Below are 23718 nucleotides of genomic sequence, written 5' to 3' on the forward strand. Positions count from 1 at the left end.
ACAACTTCCACCACCAGCTCTACCATCACCTCCACAACCACCACCACTATCACCACCACTCATGCCATCACCTCCAATACCACCATCACCTCCATTGCCTCCACAACCTCTACCACCAGTGACCCACCATCACCTGCACCACCACGACCACAACTACCCCCACCATCACCTCCATCACCTCCACAACCTCTACCACCACTACCCCCACCATCACCTCCACCACCATCACCACTATCACCACCAACCCATCATCACCTCCACCACCACCACCATCACCACTATCACCACCACCCTCACCATCACCTCCACCACCACCACCATCACCACTATCCACCAACCCATCATCACCTCCACCACCACCACCAGCACCACTATCACCACCACCCCCACCATCACCTCCACCACCACCTCCATTACCTTCACAACTTCTACCACCACCACCACCACTATTACCACTATCACCACCACCCCCACCATCACCTCCACTACCTCTACCACATCCATCACCTCCACAACTTCTACCACCACCAGGTCCACTGTCACCTCCATCATCTCCACAGCCTCTGCTGCCACCACCCCCCCACAACCCCCACCATCACCTCCACCACCACCACCATCATCAGTTCTACTTCCACCACCACCACCACTGTCAGCTCTCACTTGGTCCCTGTTGCTCTCCATTCTGAGGTCTCCTCTGCCTCCTTCCCTATCATAAACAAGCTCTCCTGCCTCACATTTACAATGTCAATAACCTATCACATTTACAATGACCTGACTTGCCTATGGTTGCACTTTTAATTAGTAGTAGGACCAGGACTTGAACACGAGTATCCCATCACCACAGCCATTGCTCAGCATTGTTTAAGAGCTGTATTTCCCTTTGTGCTTGAACTTTCAGGTGGCACAAAGCTCATTTGGAGGGTTTGCTGGCAAAACCTCTGTTCTTCCTGCTTTCCTCCCTCAGGCTGTGGTCCATCTGGATATTGGGGTTATTCAGACATCTTCAGGTGATTCCTAAGTGTGGCCAAGGCAGAGAAGCCCTTCTCAGCAGCAGCATTTTACAAATTATAGATATGCCCAACCCCCAATCCCACCCCATCCCCGAGTCTGCCATCTTACCTAAACATAGTCCTAACCTCTCTTTTGTCTGGGAAGATATACTGTTTTATCTGAATTTGTCTTCCAATTTTTTTGGAAGTGGTCTGGGTGTAAATTACAATTGCATAAATGTGCTCTGTTCCCCTCACCTGTAGTCCTATCTCTGTTTTCACCTTGTGTGTTAAAGAAATCATCTGGGTACCTAAATACTCACACGGATTTATCTTAGGGGGCACCAGTTCAAGGAGATTGGCTCCAGCAGACAGCTTTGTTTACAGCCTTGTGTTTACAGCATCAGACCAGGGCAGGGTCTTTGTTATTCATTAGGGTGAGAAGCCATTCCCAGTGACTAGGGTGATGGAGAAGCTCCAGACTAGAGAAATGCCAGATCTTTACTGATTCACTGAAGAGGAAATTCACAGAATTCCTGTTGATCATGGGATCATTAATAAAAATGTTCAGTGCTGTAGGAGGCTGGAAATCTGAGTCACAGCTGTCAGAATAATAAGTTTCTGGTGAAGAAAGTATGTTTTACATTGTCATGGCCTGTGTTTGAAAGGGCAGCTGGATTGTTCTGAAGACGCTGTAAATGCAGGGAATGATTGGCTGTTTGGCAGGCTTACGATGAGCAGGAGACATGAGAAAAATAAAATGGGATTCTGCATCACCATCCTCGTCAATAAAACACCTCTGTTAGCCATATCTTCCAGCTAGCAAAACAGTCTTGACATCTGAAATTGTCAGTAAAACCCTGAAACACTGGACGAGGTTTGCCAAGTCAGAGTCACTGGGCTGGTGAGCCAGTGCTGGTGAGCTCCAAGGGTGTAAGTGACATCTGCAGTTTCTTCCCGTGGACCACAGGTAGCAAATTCAGTACGTAGATTTCATGGCATCTGCAGGAAAATGAGACTTGGCAAAATTTCCCTAGCATCATGTTTTTAAATGTGTTAACATGCATTGAGGCATGAGCAAATATTGAGGAGACAGGTTGAGTCCATGGGTGGGTAGGTGGGTGATGAATAGATGGATGAGTGATGGTTGGGTGGGTGGAGGGATGGATTATTAATAGATAAATGCATGATGGATGGGTAGGGGGATAGATAGATGAATAGGTGCATAGATGGATAATGAATGGATGGGTGGATGAATAGATGGATGGATGATGGATGAGTGAGTGGATGGATGATAGGTGAGTGGATGGATAGATGGATGATGAATATATGGATGGGTGGATGGATGGATGATGGATAGTTGGATGAATTAATGGATAGAGGGATGATGGATGATGGGTGGATAGATGAATGGATGGAAAAATGGTTGATGGATCTATGGATGGGTGAGAGGAATGAACAGTAGATGGATGGATGGATGGACAGACAGACTGATGGACCAATAGTTAGATGGGTGCTGAGTGTGTGAAAATGAATGGCTGGGAAAAGGACAACATGGCTTTACCCCCACCACTCCTATTCACTGGATCTCTTCATGTTCACAGCATTAAATTGTGGAAAAAGGATGCCGCAGTCCCTAAGGTGCATTCTCTGTGACCCCCTCTCACTTCGTTCTCCCTCATCCTGACAGCTGGCCCTGCATTATAGCCAGCCCTTGAGATGGAAGGGAAAGGCAGCATGGTCTATTCCTACATGGAAGTGAAATTATGGAAACAGACATCAAATACTAATTTGTCTTAAGTCGTCACTTTTCTGTTTTGTAGAGTGCACTCTGCCTGCAGATGTTTTTATGCAACTGCATGGCTGCCTGAGAGCATGCTCAAATGTGGAACTGTCCACTTTGGTAGAGCAGCACTCGGTATTTAGGGTCGTTTCAGTTTGCTCAGCGGTGCCCTCTATTAAAGCACATCATCTTTTAAAATGTCCTCTCTCATAGCGTGTTTGTATCCCTGCTCAATCCGTGGGATAAACATTGCTAAAAAATACCAGTTAACTGTGGGCCCTTTATTTCATGAGATAAACCGGCTTTGTTCCCCTCGCCCTTTACTGCCACACAACTGTCAGAACATTTGCCAGGATTTGGAACACAAAGAAGTATCACAGCACATTAATCCCTGTGATGGAGACAATGCTCTATTAATATTTTATGGCAAACAAATGGACTAATAAAAAATTCATATGCTTCTCACCAGGAAGAGTCACTATATTCTGATTTGAAGGCACCTTTGGCCGGGGACTCATGAAATGTAACAACGTTTCCTCAGCCAGGCTGTGCCATTGCATGTGCTCCCCCACATAATCCATGGCAGTCCCCACCCTGTGCTGAAGTTAGTGGTTTGCCCATCTCTGCACTGTCCGCACCCAGAACCGTGTCTGCCACATGCCAAGCCCTGACTAGATGCACTTGGATGCCTCAGTGCATTGGTAGGCAGATATAGTGCTTTAGAATAAAGAGAAATTTGGTAGCATTTCTTCCAGGAATCTTCGCTTCCTGTTCATATTTTGGTATTATGCTCTTTTTAAAATGGAATTTTGATGATTATTAAAATATGACCATCTATTTTCTGTGATTATCAAATTGCTTCAATATCTCTCTTCATCTTGACAGATAGATTGTTGCATCTTTCAGCACCCAGCTCCAGCCTTATGTTAAAAAATGATTCCACTTCAAATCCTATTTTCTCCTCTCCTTTAACTGCTACCAAATTTCTCTTTATTCTAAAGCACTTTACCTGCCTACCAATACATTTACCCATTCAAAGAACATTTAGTAAGGGCAGATTTGGAAATGGAGATCTATAGTTAAATAGCTCTTGGAGTTATTCTCATGTGGTCGCCCGCTGCCAGACAGAGGATCGCTCATCTCCAATCAGTAGTTCTCCACACGAGCATGCATTGGAATCACCTGGGGCCTTGTTAAGCCAGGAACTGCTTGTCCCCACCCCCAGAGTTTCAGATTCAGAGGGTCTAGGGTGAGGCTTGGGAGTTTGCATTTCTTTTTCTTTTTCTTTTATTACTTTTTGAGACAGAATCTCGCTCTGTCACCCGGGTTGGAGTGCAGTGGCATGATCTCGGCTCACTGCAACCTCCGTCTCCCAGGTTCAAGCAATTCTCCCGCCTCAGCCTCCCGAGTAGCTGGGATTACAGGCAACTGCCACCACGCCTGGCTAATTTTTGTATTTTTAGTAGAAATGGTGGGGGGGGGGCGGTTCACCATACTGGCCAGGCTGGTCTCGAACTCGCGACCTCAGGTGATCCACCCACCTCGGCCTCCCAAAGTGCTGGGACATGCAGTTCCTAACACCTTCCCAGGTGCTGCTGGTACAGGAACCACACTGTCAGAACCTGACTTGCCTCATTAGAGATGGGAGTAGGGGCTGTTTCTACCACCTGCTTTCTCCCCTAGTGGCATAGACTTTGCCTGACTTTGCCACAAAGGTCTCACGTCCTCATGGCTGTCCTGCTCTCTCTAGGTGGCCTGACCTCCCTGGGCAAGGGTGACAACACTGCCTGTGATTGCTGCGAAATCAGGACAGCTCACACAGGACAGGGGCAGGGTCTTCTCTCGTCTCTGCCCGTGCTTCCTTCTAGGCGGCAGTGCCTTCTGAGTACAGTCATAGTGGTGCCGATGATGTCCGTGTATGACACGGGATGTGTCACCCATGCAGACACCAACAGGTTTACAGGGAGCAGCGTGGGTCAGTGGGGTGTGGCATTATTGCGGCTCCCTGAGCAGCGGGCAGCCATTCCTGCAGCACAGGATTCTGCTCTCCCTCCACTTCCCTTTGTGAGGCATGGACACCTCCCAGCAGTCCGACCTGTTCTCATGACTGTGCCTTCCGTTGACGTTGAGTGTTCTGGCATTATAACGTTCCTCTAGTGTCTCCCTCTGATCAATGCTTCCCTTTGTCCCCTCGAGAGACAGTCTTACTCGGGGCATGGGAATTTGACAGGCATCTGCAGGTCCCACGCCTTGGGACAGAACACACATGAGTAGAAGCACTTCCTTCTCCTTGCTCTTTGTTTGTCTCAGGGAGCTCCCCGCCTGGCCAACCCAGGACTGTGAGGAAGAATGGTAAGGCCTGGACCTTGTGAGGGAGGAGGCAGGAACCAGAAGGGCTGGAAAAGGGCACAGGACAGGCTGACAAACGTGGCTTTCTTGGAGGCTATTGGGTCAGAGACGGCTCTTCTCTGCCCTATTTTCATCATTTTCTATAGGGGCAAAGACACCTAGGGAACTGCACGAGGAAAGGGGAGTTTTCGGCTCCAGCTTGAGCCAATGGGACTTTCCTTGGAGAAGGTTGCTGCAAGGGGTCCTGTGTGTTTCATTGCCTGTGAGCCTCATGCCCAACATGGAACCTCCTGCATGGCGTGAACAGTGCACATCCAAGCTTCAACAGCAGCCTCTGGGGAGGGAGTTGAGCTACAACTTGCACTGTGAACATGCCATTCTCCTGGCACAAAAGGCCCTCATAAGGAGAGATATCTAGGACAAGAGTGAGCCAGACCTCGGCCCCAGCTGTGCGGACAATTGCCTGAGGAAAATCTTACCAAGCCCCCACCCTTCTATAAAATTCAGAAGTCACAGAAGCTTCTCCAAGCAAAGCCCGCAGAGAGCTCAGCACACCAGAGCCTTTAACACTCAAGCACAGTTTTCTGAGAAAGAAACACTTCGCTGTTAAATCAAAACAACGTACTTGTTCCTTCATTTTTTTTCTAAAAGGACAGGAAAAAAAATGTACACTCAGTGAGTTGATGTAGATTCTAGTTACAGGGCAGTCTGGTTTTCGCTTGGTGAGAAAGCCAGCTCAAGTATTGGTCACTGTTGAGAATATACGTGAGACCCTTACCTGTCCCGAGTTTGTGGGGTCAGCCACCACCATGCCCGTCACAGTCAGGCAGGGGGTGACTCTGGAGAGCTCCATCCAGGCTCCCTGAACAAAAAGAGCAAACTCTCAGGTCTGCAGCAGATTCTGTGTGTCCTATCACCAGCTCCCTACCTCAGTCCACACTCCCGTCTATTCTGATCTTGCCACCTTCATGAAGACTTAATCATTTCCATCCCCTTATCAGATGAATGGGTGGGCATTATTAATTAAATATCCTGCTGCTTCTGTGCCCCTTCCTGCCTTCTTTTCTTTGAATTAAACTTATTTCTGGAGGAGCTTGAAAAAAATTATCTCATTTTTATGAACTTGGTCTGGCTAGAAGCATCTAGAGTGGCTGTGATCAGGTGTGTAGGGAAGGACATCTCTGCCGTGTACCAGTGAGAGCTAGCCAATAGGTTCAGCCTCATTCAGAGGCACTGAAATATTTCTCCATGACACCGTGGGTTTATTTATTGTTGATGTTAACTTTTATTTAGTTTTAACTTTGCTTTTCTTTTTTATCAAAGTATTGCATATTAGTGCTTAAAAAAATAATATGGAAGAGTCTATAGTGAAAAACAACAGTCTTTTCCCTCTCCTTCTAACCCATCCCACCCCCATGTGGAGATGACTTTTCACTCTTTTTACACTTTCTCCTGATATATATACCATCCTGTATGGTAAATCACTAAGTAAAATGCACATTTCACTGTTTTTAAATGAACTTTTGTCTTATTTATTGTCTTTTTATGATAGATAAGAATTCAGAACACTTAACTTCCTACCTATTCTACCTCCTCCATTTATACGTGGATTTTATTCTCTATGTCAGTTACCTTTTTACATTTAAATACTATTACAAGTTTGTTCATGTTACATTAACTACAGAGAGGAGCCCTTAACTTCCCAATTTGTAAACTGAGATTAGTCCCCCGCCCTGTCCTACAAGTCCCTTTCCTGTCCCTACCACACAGCAACTTCTGCATATTTGTTTTTACTTTTGCATCATTGAGGTTGATGGCATTTACACTCTGTCCTGTAATCACAACTAAACCTTCCTTACTTTTCCATAGATTGATTCTAAAAGATTAAAATCAATAAATAGCATTTACTTTGTCATAACTAAGTGATTATCTTTTATGATAGAGCTAAGGAGTGCCCTGTGATTGCGATTCTTTTTGTTTCACTTTTTGTTTTCCTGGAGTTTTAAATTGCCTTTGTTTTTTACCTGAAATATTTAATTTTATTACATCCTCTCTCTCCTTTTTTCAAATCCTCTCAGCTATTCTGTTGCATTGCCCTTTTCTCCAAATCCGTCTCTCTGAGTGCCCTCCATAGCCCTGGTATTGTCTGGACTACTTTTTCCAACCTCTATACTAAGGCCATCCTGGGACCTCCCCACATTGCTCCCTCATGTTGGGGCAACTGTTTCCTAGATCTCATAGATCATGTGATTTACTCCCTCTTTTGTCTGGAGTGCATTCTCTGGATGATTTACTAAGAAAGGAGTGCAGGAAGTAAATTTTCTGAATTCTTGAATAGCTAAAAATATCTCTTTTTTCACACATTTAAAATTTTAGCTGTATGTAGAATCGTAGTGTTTTTATTAACTCTTTATTCATCAAAGCTAGAGGGTATAGCTCCATTGCTTCCAGCATTTTGAGATGCTAAAGATAAACCTCATGTTGGTCTGTGATATGGTTTGGCTATGTCCCCACCCAAATCTCATCTTGAATTGTAGTTTCTATAATCCCCAAGTGTCATGGGAGGGACCTTGTGGGAGGTAATTGAATCATGGGGGCAGTTACTCCCATGTTGTTCTCTTGATAGTGAATTAGTTCTCATGTGATCTGATGGTTTTATAAGGGGCTTTTTCCCCTTTGCTGGGCACTTGTCCCTGCCACCATATGAAGAAAGATGGGTTTGCTTTCCCTTCTACCGTGATTGCAAGTTTCCTGGGGCCTCTCCAGCCCTGCAGAACTGTGATTCAATTAAACTTCCTTCCTTTATAAATTACCCAGTCTCAGGCAGTTCTTTATAACAGTGTGAGAATAGACTTCTGATACTTGTTCCTCTGCAAATCACCTTTTTTCTTTCCAAAAGCTTTTTGAATTTTGAAATAATATATCTATGTATGTGTTTTCTTTTCATTTATCACCATTTCATCCATATACTTTCAATTGTTCCTCCTGTTTGAACTGCATTTCTGAGTCTCATACGATGCTTTACCTGGAGCTCTGAGTCCCCATGACTCTCTCTGAGGTTTCAGCTCTGCAAGCATCCAGGTTGCTCTGCCCTCCAGCCTGACTCATCCCTCATGACCCTTCTATTTACTTTCTGTCTTCCAGAAACAGGAAATCTCTCAGCCCTCCCTTGTTGTCTTTATTATTGTACATATATTTTATTTCTTTATTATCATTGCAATTAGGTTTCTGGAGGGAAAACAAACTAATGTGATAAATCTACTAACTTAAATTGGAGACTTCCAGTGTTTTCTTAATAACCATCTTCTTGTTTAAAAAGTAACCTATGCAGTATGGAAAATAATAATCCCTTGTCATTGCACATCACACTACCCGTAAGTAACTACTGTGAGAAATTTGATAAATTATCTTTTGAGATTTCTTTTCTGAAAATGTATATTTGTTCTTCATTTATTTGGGTTTTTTTAAAAAAATGATTAAGCCATTTTCCCAGCACCATCGATTGTGGAAGTCTTGCTTTCCCTACTGATTTGGAATGACATCTTTATTAAGTATAAAATTATCATACAAACCAGTGTGCATTAAGGATGCCCATCCACTACTGATGGTTGCATCAGTCAGATGTCAGCTGGTTCCAGAAATACGCTTATTATTAGCAACTTTAAAAAATAAATCCCCTTTCCCTATGCTTCCTTTTTAAAACCATCTATCTATTTCTTCTTATATGCAAACTTCAGAATTATTTTATTTGATGCTCTACTGAAAAGAAATTCATTGGTTCACTATTAAAATTAAATTCATTTCTTTAACCAATATTAAGTATCTACCATGTGTGAAGCCCTATGTAAGGTGCTAAAAAAATATAGAAATGAATAAGGTGGGTATGGTCTCTGCCATTATGAAGCTTAAATATAATAAATTCAGTTCTTTCCAAACTGATCACCATTTTGAAAACTTTCCCATGTCTTTTCTCTTATTCCAGAAACATTAAGTGTTTCTATTCCTTTTTCCTAAATAATATCCTTCCATTTCATCATGTGTAATGCTGCTACCTTTTGTTTTTAGCCTTCTTTTTGCGATTTACTAAATGCTTATGATCCTACAAACTATTTGCCCAGTACTTCTTTATATTATTTTTATCACTTAATTTGAATTTATCATCAAATTGATAGTAGTTTAGAACTAGCTATGGATGAACTGATTTTAGAGATTACTTTTTTTTACATGTTGAGTTTTTAATTTTGAGCCATTAATTTTGAGTTGCCTTTGTATGTCAGTGTAGAATACATTCAAGTAAAAGATAAGGCCAGGCACAGTGGCTCACACCTGTAATCCCAGCACTTTGGAAGGCTGAGGCTCGTGGATCCGTTGAAGTCAGGAGTTTGAGGCCAACCTGGCCAACAAGGTGAAACCCCGTCTCTACTTAAAATACAAAAATAAGCCAGGTGTGGTGGCGCACGCCTGTAATCTCAGCTACTCGGGAGACTGAGCCAGGAGAATCGCTTAAACCCAGGAAGCGGAGGTTGCAGTGAGCTGAGATCATGCCACTGCACTCTAGCCTGGGTGACAGAGTGAGACTCTGCCTCAAAAAAAACAAAAAAAAAGTAGAAGATACACTTTAATACAAAAATATATTGGTTGTTAAAAAAACACATTGAAATATTAAACATTAAGTATTAGCAATAGACAGAAAGTAGGAGAAGCTTCAGATCAGCCTAAATTTTGATCCTTTGTCAAAACTTATTTCCTTATTACTAGATTATTGTGGAATTTATGTTTTCCTATAACTCAAAGGTTCTAGCACAACATATTTAGATGTTTCATTATTTTCCCTGGAATGTGGGAAATCCCTTTTAGTCTTCACAATCAGGCCTTTTTTCCTACACAGAAGTCTCGTCCTCTTTGTCTTCGGTCATCGTGTCTCTAGCCACTCTGGTTTCTGGGTAGAAGCACTGCTCTTCCCAGCCGGTAGGAAGGCTCATCTTCTTCTTCTTTACACCTCCGTGTCACCTTCCTCTGCCTTCTGGGAGAACCTCCCACGTTTTCCTCAATTTTCCTGACCCAAATTTTTCTAATTTTAGTTTTAGTTTCCTTGCAGCCCCCTCATCTCACTTTTTGGTCTCATCTTGGACTTTTAGAATTCTGTTCTCTTTGTTTTTAGTGTGACTTCCCTTTTCTTTATTCCACACCGTTTGACCCTCACAGTTCCGCACCTCAGGAAGGAGAACGCCTCCCACACCTCATACCTGGCCACAGACAAAGGGTGAGAGTCACCTGTGACTCTGTGTTCTGACTTTTTAGGTGCTACTGAGCTCTTCTCCCATGTAAATCTGAAAGAAAGTCTAACCCGTATGCATCTGGCATGGATCATCTGGGCTGAGTTGACATTTTTTTTCTACCTTCTTAAGAATTTTTCTTTGACATTCTATGTAAATTAGTGCACATGAAAAATTACAATCTTCCTTAACACCCATTTAGTAAAGGTTTGACTTTCCAAATCTGTGGCCGGTGTGAGCCCAGCATTTCTGAGGGAAGAATAATACAGTGGGGAAGAGAAAAGCCTTTTCCTTCTGCGTTCTCATGGCTGGGGCTGCCCTGTTCCCTACAGGGAAGAAACTGGGCAAGACCTTGTCTGATTTCACCAGTGTCATCTGTATCGCAGTGAGAGATTTTCAACATTCATTTCTAGTGGCATTGTGACTTTTCATCATTTCTGTGTGTCTTTTTAGGTATGATAACACAAAGTCAGTAAAGGTTGTCTCCCTCTGCCGGCCAGGCACCACCGCCAGCTGGAGACCTCTGGAGAGTCCACACTCGATGTGGTGTGTGGTGTGCTGTTTGTGACACCCAGGCAGACACTCCCCATAAAGAATCAGAACATCTGATGTGAGGCTCAGCCTTGGTCCTGAGACCAGCCGTGCAGTGAGGCTCAGCCCTGGCCCTGAGGCCAGCCGTGCAGTGAGGCTCAGCCCTGGCCCTGAGGCCAGCCGTGCAGTGAGGCTCAGCCCTGGCCCTGAGGCCAGCCGTGCAGTGAGGCTCAGCCCTGGCCCTGAGACCAGCCGTGCAGTGAGGCTCAGCCTTGGTCCTGACGCCAGCCGTCTGGTCAGATCTGTTCCACTTCTTCTCTGCGTAGCTGTCCGGGCTCACAGCTTTGAAATTAAGAAAAGTGGAAAATATATTAGGAGTGAGTAAGGACAGCTTCACTTCTTCTACCTAGGGATTTCTGCTTCGGAGAGGCATCAGTGAGCAAGTAAATGTTTTATTTTCCCTTCCAGCAGCAAAAGTGTGACTACAAACCTTATAGAGCAAAAGAATGTCCCTTTGTCCAAAGCGTCACCACCTCGCAAGGTGCCTACCTTGTCCCCAGAAAGCTCTAGAACGCCTTCCAGATCACCCTATTGGTGGTGATGCTTCACCCTTGTACACCAACTTGATTTTTAGAAAATAACTAAAATGTATTTGGGGCCACGCACAGTGGCTCATGCTTGTCATCCCAGCACTTTGGGAGGCCGAGGCAGGTGGATCACTTGAGGTCAGGAGTTCAAGACCAGCCTGGGCAACATGGTGAAACCCTGTTTCTACTAAAAATACAAAAGTTAGCTGGGTATGGTAGTGGGCACCTGTAATCCCAGCTATTTGGTAGGCTGAGGCATGAGAATCACTTGAACCCGGGAGGCGGAGGTTGCAGTGAGCTGAGATCACACCACTGCACTCCAGCCTGGGCAACAGAATGAGACTCCGTCTAAAAAACATAAAAAATAAAATGTATTTGGCACCAGGCGTAGTCATTGATGCAACTCATGGACTTAGGAAATGTTGACTAGAGATGAGATGTTGCTATGCGGGTCATGAGGCAGCATCAAGCTCTCAGGGCAAGTCGGCAGAAGGGGCCCAAAAGCTTTATGATAAATGGCAACAGGATTAGAAGAGGCAAAGAACTGCCCAAAATGTGAGAATCACGGCTTCCTTACATAGAGGTGGAGCTCTTATGGATGCATGTATGTAAAAAGAAATCTGATTATATAATCTTTATAAATTCCCTTAATAGTGTTTATTGTTTTGGGTTTTTAAAAATATTTCACATTGTATTTCATCACCATAACATCTCTAAGGGCGCCACCAGGCTTTAAAAACTCATATTACACAAATGAAGAAACTGAGGGTTGAAGCACTGTATAAAATTAGTTGTAGAACCAAGGCTTTCTCAGGCCTCTGAGGTGAGCCACATTCTGCCCCTCAACCCAGGGATGATCTGCGAGGCAGAGTGGGTCCACATTTAACTGTCCTAATTTTTAGTACAATTATATTTTTCCTCAGTGCAACAGCCTCATATTACAAACTAAGAGAAGGAAGGAAAAGAGGGAGGGAGGGAGAGGAAAGGAAGGAGGGAGGGAAGGGAAGGGGAGGGAGGGAGGGAAAAAAGAGATGATCTAGCACTCACTTTATGTAACTGGACATTTTACTTGGGGCTCTGTATTAGTCAGTTCTCACACTGCTAATAAACACATACTTGAGGCTGGGCACAGTGGTCCATGCCTGTAGTCCCAGCACTTTGGGAGGCTGAGGCTGGCAGATTACTTGAGGTCAGGAATTTGAGACCAGCCTGGCCAACATAGTGAAACCCCATCTCTACTAAAAACACAAAAATTGGCCAGGCATGGTGGCAGGCATCTGTAATCCCAACTACTTGGGAGGCTGAGGCATGAGAATCGCTTGAACCCGGGAGGTACAGGTTGCAGTGAGCCCAGATTGTGCTACTGCACTCCAGCCTGGGGAATAGAGTGAGACTCTGTCTCAAAAAAATAAAAATAAATAAATAAATAAAATAAAGACATACCTGAAACTGGGTAATTTAGATAGAAAAGAGGTTTCATGGACTCAGTTCCACATGGCTGGGGAGGCCTCACAATCATGGTGGAAGATGAAAGAAGGGCAAAGGGGTGTCTTACCTGGTGGCAGGCAAGAGAACGTGTGCAGGGAAACTGCCATTTATAAAACCATCAGATCTCGTGAGAACTTATTCCCTACCATGGGAACAGCATGGGAGAAAACACCCGCATGATTCAATTTTCTCCATCTGGCCCCGCCCTTGACATGTGGGGATTATTACAATTCAAGGTGAGATTTGTGGGGGGACGTGGCCAAACCATATCAGGCTCTGAATAAAGAAACAGTGTGGTTGCTACTTCTAGAAAATAACAAACCACACCAGAGTAACACATCCTTGCCTCCTTCTAAAGCCATGAAGCAGGCTTGTCCCTGTGTGTCCACGTTTTGTGGCCAAGAGCTTTAAGCAGGAATAGTACCATGGCTCCGTGGGCCATGTCACTGCTGTTGATGCTGCACACCCCAGCCCCCTGGTTCCATCCAGTGGTACTCAGCCTAGTGACATTTCCAGCATGATTTTCTCTGGAGGCATCAAGAGAAGGTTTGCATCCATCTCATTTTCATTTATAACATTTCACTTCCAAATTAAGAAACAGAAAAACTGAGAATAGTGTGTAGTCACATTTGGCCTAGATGAAGATTACTTGTACAAAAGAACACTATAAAAAGCAGAAAGAAGCATAGGATGAATGAATGTTTCCAACAATTGAGAACAAAAGCAGCATTCTTCCTAATTAGCATGAAGGACATAGGGGGAAAAATAGTCATTCCGGGAGACCTTACTTTTTCTTTCTTGATTGCATGCAGACGAAATGTGTTTGCTGAGAGAGTAAGTGCAGGGTACCCTGTGGCTTCGCCACTGCCCCCAATGTGGACATGGAATCTGCAACCACAGGCCCCACGTGGCTCTCACACACGTCCCATGGTAGGGAATAAGTTCTCATGAGATCTGATGGTTTTATAAACGGCAGTTTCCCTGCACACGCTTCAGCATCCTCCAGTGTGGACTCAAAGACCAGTTACGACATCATTAAAAAATAAAAGTGTTCTATGTGAAGCAAGGGCTAGGCACAGACCTTGAATTGTATTTAAGGACAAAAGTGACATACATTTTTTTCTTAGGATTGTAAATAATGACCAAATCCCATCATTATAAATGCCTGTCCCTGCCTTTGGGCCGTGAAACAGCAAAGCAGGACCTTTGGTGAATGTTGCTGGCAGGATGTGCCACCTTTCAATGCCAGGGCCAGGATGGAGAGCAGGGGGGAGGGCATGGTCCCTGTGGACATGCAGGCCAGGTTCTAGGGCGGGCCAGGCTCTAGGGCAGGCCAGGTTCTAGGGTGGGCCAGGCTCTAGGGTGGGCCAGGCTCTAGGGTGGGCCAGTATGGGGAGCAGATGGTGGGAAAAAAAGCAATCATGTTTCAGACATCACAGAAATGCAGCAGGCTAAAAGGCATGAGAGCTGGATTACAGCTGAGCACCCCTCCTGTGTTCACGGGTTGTGTGCCTCCTCACCACCCCAGTCCTCAGGAACTCGCCACGACCACAGTGGGCAGCTGCAGACCTCCCCTCCTGGCCATGCTCCAGCAGCCCCCTGTCTCAGGCCCTCACTGGCTTGCCACTGTTCCTCCTGTTTGCCACATGGTCCTGATTTAGGTCAAGTTATTAAGAACCTTGATTAAGAAGTACGTGTGTGGGAAATGGGGGAGCTGTGGCACTGGAATCTCCTGGTTAACTGAGGCTCCGGCCAAGACACCCGGCTACTTAGTCCTTTCTATTAAAATAATTATTAAGTGTAGTGAGGTCGCTCTCTGGCTCGCCAGGAATTGTCTAGTGAATGTACTGCTGTCTTTAGTGATAAAAGATCTTGTAAGACCACAAAGTAATCATTCTGAACAGTAGATCTCATTATAGATAGAGAAGGGGTGAGTGATTGAACGCGCATTAGCTGGCTTCTAGAACATTCTGGGATTCACCTGGGGATAGTCTTTTTGGGGCATTAATTTTCTCAACACTTTCTTCTTCCTCTTAAATGTAAAATTGTATTTTTTAATCTGGTTTTTGGAGGGCTCTAGGTGACTGGATGAATTCCCAGAAGCCGCGCTACCCCTCGAGCTAAGTAGAGAGCCGCACAGAGCCCGTGGTAGTTTCAGGTTTGGGCAGAATCAGGCGGCATGACCCTTAAGATATCAAACCAAGTTCGCCTGAAGCCCAGAGCCATGAACCAATTTCCCTAATTAGCTAGAGAGTGTCCCTGGGTATTTTATCTTTAAGGAGGAGGAATTAGAGAATGGAGCCTTCAACAGCCTAGGCTGGGATGCTTCTCACCCTGTGTCACTCTCTGGGGCCTCCCGCCAGCCCTTTTCCGGTTCTTTCTCTGTCCTGCCTCCCCGGACCCCTTGCTGCCCGGTCAGGTGGTTAGTCGTACGTTTGCCTGGTGGCATCAGCTGGGAGACGAGACCTCAAAACCCACAGAGCAGCCCCCACGCCCCTCACCCCCAGGGCAGCCACACGCAGTGACATGCAACTCCCCGTGTCTTTGGGTTTATTTAGCAAGAGGCAATGACTGGGCGGCCCCTCAGAGTCCCGCACCAGTGCAGATTCTTGATAAGCCGGATTTCAGAAGCTCGCAGGCTGGCTGTGTCACCACTGGCTCCGGCCCCCGGCTCCCGTGTCGTGTCCAGGGCTGGGGTCGGCGGTCCCCTGGCTTCTGTCGTGCGGGGGTCCTGCCAAGCTGCTCATGCTGCGTTTGGCGTTTCCAGGGAGTACTACATCACCATGGTGAAGTGGGCCACCAGCACCAAGGTCGCCGTGACCTGGCTGAACCGGGCGCAGAACGTGTCCATCCTCACCCTCTGCGACGCCACCACGGGGGTCTGCACAAAGGTACGGGGGGGTCTGTGGGGGTGGAGGGGAGACGGGCGAAGAACCGATGGTCAGACGCGCCCGAGGTGGCGCCAGAGTCGTCTCAGCCCTCGGGCCTGGGGCTTGGGGGCCGGCCGCCGAGCTGCTGCGGGGAGCCTGCGGCGCAGAGTCCCGGCCCCGGCGTGGCTGCCACCTCGTGGCTGATGCAGGCGCTGCCGCAGACCCGGCAGAACCCATCCGTGAATTGCCAGTCACCCGGTGCCCGGCACCTGCACGCCGTCCACAGTTCACTGAGTGTTGCTTCCCTTTATCCGCGCTCACCGCTGTGACCTAAGTGAGCGTCCTCCTCGTTGCAGCTGATGCTCACAGAGGAGGGGCACTGCCTTTCCCCAGACCCCGCCGACAGCTTCCCCCAGCGGGCTCCAGGCGCGCGTCCCTCCCCAGGTCCTGGTGAAGCCAGCCATGTTTCTAGGAGTCTCAGGCCGATTCAGTGTATAGCGAGAGGAGGTGAATGTAGGGGAAAGAAAATTAAAATGCTCAAAGAGTAAGCAAAGGGAAGATCAAGTCTAAGAGAGGACGCCCGGGTGGAGCAGGCGGGCGGCCCAAGGCCTCACCCTCGCCCCATGGGATGGGGCCCCCCTCCACCCTACGCTGCTCCATTAGGGCCCCCAGAAGCAGGTCACCTGTGGCGGGTTTTGTAAACATCAAATAAAATCGATTAATACATTGAGGCAGGCCTTTCAGAAACTCCTTTTTGATCTTAAGTTTCCATTTCCCGGCTGAGGGGGGGCCAAGGCGGCTGAGGGGGGCCAAGGCTCGCAGGCATATTTATTGAGAGGATCCTAACACGACAGCTGTGCCTGAGATCCTAAGCACGGTGATGGTTTCTAAGCTGGTCAGTCTTGCCTGACCTTTTATCTAACCCGGGGCGGATTCCAGGCTATTCTGAGGAGCTTGCTTGAGGGGAAGGAGGGAACGTGAGGACACAAAGCAGGCAGCTAAAAATGGCTTGTAATCTGCAACTTCTCCATGCCCCTGAGCCTTGAGTGTCAGTGGCAGACGCCGCTTCCTGCTATAACCCATGACAGAGGCCTGCTCCAGGGGCCCAGAGGTCCAGTCTGCACCAGCACCAGGCCCACAGCGCCTCCAGGTGACAGGTGTGTGCTGCACAGCTTGAGTTTGGTGTCTGGAGTTTCGTTTTTCTTTTGTTTGCATCTTTCCACAGACCACTGTGAGACCTACTTTTCCTATATGCTTTAGCCCCTTTGAAAGGGTTTCTGGTCCACCAGGAGTGTTCCTCAGTGTTCCAGAATGGGATCTGGACACAATGTCCAATGTTCTGACTCAGCGTAGCCTGAGGTTCACTGTTAGATGGACACATGCCCGGGCAGTGATGACCGCCCCCTGGTACACGTGCCATCTTCCTCCAGAGGGTTCTTTCCCACCACGGGTTTGTCCTTGTTGCTAGGGATAGTGGCATTTTCTCATTTGAGGATGCTTGTGTTCGGCTCCAAGCCACGCACGAGACAAAGAAGAGAGCTTGGGATTGCCTCCTTCCGGAGCTGCCATGGCAGCTGTGCAATGCTTGCACAGCGACCATGTAGGTGAAGCCAAATTGTTTTCTGCACTGTTGGTCACAGACACAATACATGCAAAAATAAACAAAAAAACCCCTCTTGTCTAATGCTTTTATTTCATTTCAGAAACACGAGGATGAAAGTGAGGCCTGGCTCCATAGACAGGTAACTACCGCACGTCTGGGTCCCCACTGTCACCTCCACCCGATCCACCCTAGGGCTGGCTCAGAGCTTTGACAACAGCAGAATGCCTTCTCAGAGTAAATCACACAGGGCTCCCCAGGCAGAAACAGGCAGTGTGCCGGCTCTGCTCACAGTGCCTCCCATTCTCCAGGGTTGCCCAGAGAGCTCCCAGAGAATCCGAGTTCCAGGGAGGGTCATGTGAAAATCATGGCTCTTCACAGTGTGGAATGTTTGGTGAGACCTCAGCTTGCAGTTAGATGCCAGCACCTTGGTGAATTGAAAATGAACAGTCATCAAAGGTAGCTTGACATAATCTACTCTAGTAAAAGGGTGGAAAAGTGGTGGATATCCCTGTTTATTGCCAGGGGTGGTTTTGTTGGTGTCTCATTTGGAGTCACCTCCTCTGTGATTCCATAAGACCCGTCCTCAGGGACATAACTGCAAACCATCCCTGGAGATTCTTCATCCCTAACTCGGATAAAGGAACACACATAGAAACAGACTCTAGGAACTTGAGACCAAAAGAGATCAGGAGAAGCCCAGATAAATCATTCTGAGACAATTTTTTCTAAATTAAACTTGCACAGAAAGTATCAGTATTTTCTTTCTTCAAGCCTTTTTGTCTCATTCCACTCTCTGACACTAAGAAGAACAGGTGAAAAAGCTTTGGAAGCTTCCTGTCTCCTTGTCCTTCCTAAGGGGATGAAAATTGTCTTAAAGACTCTGGGAAAAGTCAAGCCAGACTTGAGTCTCGTGAATGATGGTAGAGACACAGGTATGCTTCTTCGTCGATATGGTAGATCCTATTTACGGAAAATAACTGAAGCTGGACAAAACTATCACCATGGCTCTCCAAGAACATTCCAGCACTATAGATGCTGGGCTGCTGCTTCTGCCTGTGGAGTCAGGAATATAATTATCTCAGAAGTCAGAGCCTCATCAACTGACGGGCTACTCCAAAATGTATCCTGTTTCTGCTCTGTGCCAATCTTATTCACAAGAGGAATGGCTCCACATGGCCGCTTTCGTCTTGCATGTCCCAATTTGGGTGCTGAGTCCAAGCCAAGAAGATATCGGGAAGAGGAAAGACTTAGGGAACCCTCAAACATTAGCATGCTGGAAAGTTCTTGAATGCCACCTGGACCAAACATATAAGCATACATATCAAAAATGATATTGTGATGTTCATCTCACATTAGACAAATTGTCAGAGAGATTACAATGAAAGGATCATTTTGTAAACTCTGTTATCTATATATCATGTGTTCAACCAATATTTATGGATCTTACCAGGCACCATGCTAGGCTGTGGACTTCAAAAAATGAGTCAGCTACTATCACTGAGCACACGTTGTGGTGTGTATCAGAATTTTATTCCTTCTTATGGCTGAATAATATCCCAGAATATGTATGTAGTATATATCCTGGAATATTATACATATATATGTGTGTGTGTTATATGTATGTATACATATATATATATACAATATAATACATATACTGGAATATTATTCAGCCATAAGAAGAACTGAAATAGTATTCCAGTATATTCAGTTTGTTTGTCTGTTGATGGACATTTGGGTTCTATCTACTTTTTGGCTGTTGTGAATAGCACATCTAATAACAGATACAAAAGGCTACCTTATTGTACAATTCCATCTATGTAAAATATCCAGAATAAATAAGCTCATAGACACAGAAAGCTGATCAGTGGTGTCCCAAGGCCAGGGGAGTATGGAGAGGAACAGCTTAATGAACGGGGGTTTATTTTGGGGCGGCGGAAATGTTTTGGAACTAGATAGAGGGGGTGGCTGCATGTCATTGTGAATGGACTAAATGCCACTCAATTGCTCACTTTTATTAATATGTTTTCTTTTGTGTTATGGGAATTTTACCTCAACAATTTTTTTATAAATGAATAAGCTAGAGCATGAGCTCTTAAAGATGGTACATCCTAGACAGAGAAATGAGATGTTCACATCACGTGCATCGTGCAGTCCACGAGGGTGATCCTCAGACATTCAGAAGCAGTGCTGAGGTATTCGGGTGTTGGTGGGAGTGGGAGCTGGGAAAAGCGTGGTGGACAGGGAGCAGGAGGCCCTATCCAGGCCCACTTTGTGTTTGAACAGGAGGAGGTGAGGGACGTGACTCTTTGTTGGGGGCAGGGAGGCTATGGGAAAGCAAGGTGGACATGCTCACTCTGCTTCCCGTCCCCCTCAAGGGGCAGTCTCACGGGGGAGCTGGCTTCCCGGCCGGCCACCTGCGGTTCTGCCCTCTGGATGGACGGCAGAGTGCATGGTCCCTGGAGGCCCATTGGGGCCGTGGTTCTGTCCTCCAGCACTCACTTCATCAGCTCTGCAGAGTAGCTACAGAGCCGAGGTCGTCAGCAGGACTTTCCTGTATTAGCGATTGTGTGTCTCATTGTCCATGTGAGAACAGCTACTCAAGTGCGGGCTAAGACAGCCTGAATGGGATTCTGGAAACCAGATCCTTCCAAGCAGAATCCAATCAACGCTTAAAAGGTAGCATGAATTAAAATAATTCTTGCTGTTTTCAAATGTAAAGTTTAAAGTATTTACTAAGCACACAGCTAAATTTTTAAAATAGCTGCTTAAACATATGCAATGCTGTCATGAGTTGGAAACGTAATGTTCTGTGACGGGTGTGTTCTTCTGGGATGGAGCGTCCCTGGGTCAGGTCGGCCCATCAGCTGCAGTTGTGATTGTGACACTGGGTTGGGGCACCCCGCCCATGGCAGCAGCTGGTAGGCCAGGGTGTCTCTGAAGACCCTACAGGTTGTGAGTCTGCACCTGTGAGGATCGCAGCTCCGTGGTCTGCAGGAAGTTTTAATTTCCAACAGTTTCTTATGACATTGTTTTTTTTGTAAAGGAATTCATGGACGCTATTTTTCAAAAATAATCTGTAGTGTTTCTGCATCCCTCAAGATATTGTGAGATCCTGGGGAACAACTTAGTAACTTTTTAAAGCTGGACCTGCCTCCTGCTGCCAGCGAAGCCATTGGCTGCCGCTTCAGACAGAGCCTAAGGGGGTTTTCCTGGGAGGGCTGCAGGCGTGAGTGAGGGAGACACACGGAGGCCACGTGCACTCTACCCACCCATCTCCAATGGGTCACAGAAGCTTGCCCCAGCTGGCCCAGGAGAGACTGGCATCTGGAAAGTCCTGCAGACTCAGGGAGACCCGGCCTGCTTAGGTCCAACGGTCTTCCGAGGACCCGATGCAAGAACAGAGGTGAGCTGTAGCGAGCCTGCTAATTTTGTGTCATCTGAGCTGTTCATCTGAGCCGTTCATCCTCCTCTCTTCTCTTCCCACCTCCTTCCTGGAATCCTCAGTATGGTCACCCGCAGAGATTCCCCATGAGCCAAAAAGAAGAGGCAAATGCATGTGTGGAGACCCACCAAGTTCCCTCTCCTCTGGGAATATTCCAGAAAAGCAGGTCATCCCCCCTGCCACATATACACCCTGTCACTGCTGCGCTGACCCTGCAAAGTCAGTCCTGATGCAGACCCACGAGGATCCTCTGCCAGAACCATCTGCATTTGCCATAGAACCCCAGAGCCTATTGTTTTGCTTGAAGGATCGGTTCCATGGATCCATTTCTGTCTTTCTTCTTTAATCGGAATTTTGGTTTTGTGATTTCAAAATTTGGGCTGGAAGGGGGGTTGGACAAAATTATTATATCTGAACCATGGAAAAAAAAAACTGGCAAAAATGCTACAACTAGCTCACAAAGAAGCTCTCATGAGTGAAAAGGGCTCCTTCTTCACAGACCTGCTGAGTGGAGTTGAGGAAACCAGGCCCTGTGTGTGATAAATTCTGTCATCCAGAGAGACTAGAAACGCTTCCCCCAAAATCAAATGAGAGACAGAACCAGGATAAAATCCAGGTCCCCTGGTCAACAATCATTGCACTTTGTCACTAAAAATACGTTTACCACGTGAGAAACCGGCTCTCGGAGAGACTCAGAGGCTTCACCTGTGTTCCCAGGAATGTTTCCATGACAAGGTAGAGATGACATCACAACGGTGGAGGCCTCATTATAAAAACAATGCTTCTGGCCCGAATTAATTATTTATTACATTTATTTAGAGTATCTTTCTCTGCCAAATGTGCAAACATTTCCCCCAGAAAACTGAGGGAATGTAGCCCTACCCGCCCCACAGTTGGCAAATAGAAGTGCATTTTAAAAGCCAAATTAACCGCTGGTTTTTCCATTTCCTCTGCTTTTAAATACCATGCTTCCAACTCTAAATAGAAAAATAAATGTTTGCAGATTAAAGGTTTCATTTTATTGCAAATATTCATGAAGATTAAATGTCATTTTAATCACATGTTAGTTTATTTCTCTGGGCACATCATATCTGCATGGGTTCACTCGCTGTAGGGAAATGAGTTTTGCTTGTGCCAGCTGGGGTTTATTCACCATTCGTTGTCATCCCTGCATTCGTGTGAAGCTCCTTGAGTCAGAAAATACATCTCGCAACCAGCTAATTGGTGTTCACGGATGGAAACTTTCACACTTGGGCTTCAGAGAGGCCAAGGTACTGCAGTAGCAAAATCCTTTTTTGCCCATCAAAGCAACGGCCACCCTGCAGGCTGGTGGAAGGCTGAGGCCACTGGCTGTTTACTCTCCGGGGGCCAGGCAGAGACGGTGGTGACACCTGCCCTAAATCCAGCCCAGAACCCTTCCCCCAGGGAAAACTGGGCATGCTGATTCTGTTTCCAGGGAAAAGAGATAGTAGATCCAAGCAAGTGTTGTCATCCAGTGTGGCCTGAGGTGGAGCACGTCCCTGGGACTGCTGTCCCCTCCCACCTGCGTTTTAGAATCCGTGGCATTTGTCCTTGTGTTTCTTTTCTTTTTTTCTTGCCTTCTTGATGGGCTATTCAGTGTGAGATCAATTGTATTAAATAAGAAGGAAAGACAGAAAGAATAGATTTTGCTTTTAGGCAAAATCTGGTTTGTGATTGTTGAGAATTATGTTTTTTTTCTGATATATAATAAACGCCACTGGAGAAATCTCACAATACGCTCTGGTTTCAATGGGCAATAATTCGAGGGGGAAGCACCCGCTTTTGAGTTTTGAGAACAGAGTTCCTGTTCTCGCTGGTGAGCTTGGTGTGCACACAGGGCTGGTCTTTGTCTCGGTGCTGTGTAGACTGAGGGATGCCTTTTTATTTGCCACTGCCGGGGCTGTAGCCTCTTAATTCCTCATTCTTCTTCTTCTTTTAGAAAACAGAACAGTTGACTCATGATGCCCAAGGAAAGTGATGGCCCCACCAAGCACTTATTATTTCAACAGCACCTCTCCTTAGAAACCACATAGAAAGCGTATCTTGGGGCATATTTTATTCTGGTTCAACCTCTTCAAAATAAGTGATGTTTTAGTTGTGGTTTCATCCGTGGCCTTTGTCCACAGAATGAAGAACCCGTGTTCTCCAAGGATGGCCGAAAGTTTTTCTTCATCAGAGCGATCCCCCAGGGAGGACGAGGGAAATTCTATCACATCACCGTGTCCTCGTCCCAGGTAAGTCCTGCTAGTTTCCAGGACTGAACTAGAAACTAGCCTGCTAGAGGCCATGGGGTGACAGCCTCTAGGGCTGGGCACACTTTTTTTTCGAGGACCCCGAGGAAACTGAAGGTGAGTCCCGAAGGCAGGACAGAGCATGGCGCTGGTGAGTGCGGAGGTTCCTGTCAGGCCTGGTGGAGCCTTGCTCTATCTGGTCACGTGCGAGAATGTGAGTGACGCTTCTGCCAAGGTCAGCAGAGACCCTGGGGTCCCCTGTTCAGTGTAAGGCTGAGGATGTTAGAGGAGCATCTGTGCCGGGGGCCCTTTCCTTCTCCCTCTGCTGGGGGTCTCCTTAACATACTCCCCTCTGAGGCATGGCTCCATGCACTCAACGTCCCTCAGGGTCCAGCCTCCCATGCCACCCTATCTCCACCCAGAGTTGGATGCAGGTATTATTTTATTATGTGAGTGCTACCAGTCATCACTCACTGGTTCTGGGGTCCGGCAAGTTAGGAACGGAGCATCCCTGGGTAGGGAACCTCAGAGATTAATATACGTGA

The 23718-nt window shown here is 46.4% G+C and overlaps 1 protein-coding gene across 5 annotated transcripts in view; it reads left to right on the forward strand.

Moving 5' to 3' along the window:
* DPP6 (dipeptidyl peptidase like 6) overlaps positions 1-23718 on the forward strand; it is a 1188326-nt gene that overhangs the window by 1065875 nt on the left and 98733 nt on the right. For all 5 annotated transcript variants that reach the window (XM_030826245.1, XM_030826246.1, XM_004090271.3 and 2 more), the window contains 3 exons: positions 15771-15894; positions 17577-17615; positions 23069-23176. In XM_030826245.1, coding sequence (XP_030682105.1) covers positions 15771-15894; positions 17577-17615; positions 23069-23176 — 271 coding nt within the window. The remainder of the gene's footprint in view (positions 1-15770; positions 15895-17576; positions 17616-23068; positions 23177-23718) is intronic.

Source organism: Nomascus leucogenys, chromosome 13 (genome assembly GCF_006542625.1).
Source record: "Nomascus leucogenys isolate Asia chromosome 13, Asia_NLE_v1, whole genome shotgun sequence".
NCBI lineage: Eukaryota > Metazoa > Chordata > Mammalia > Primates > Hylobatidae > Nomascus > Nomascus leucogenys.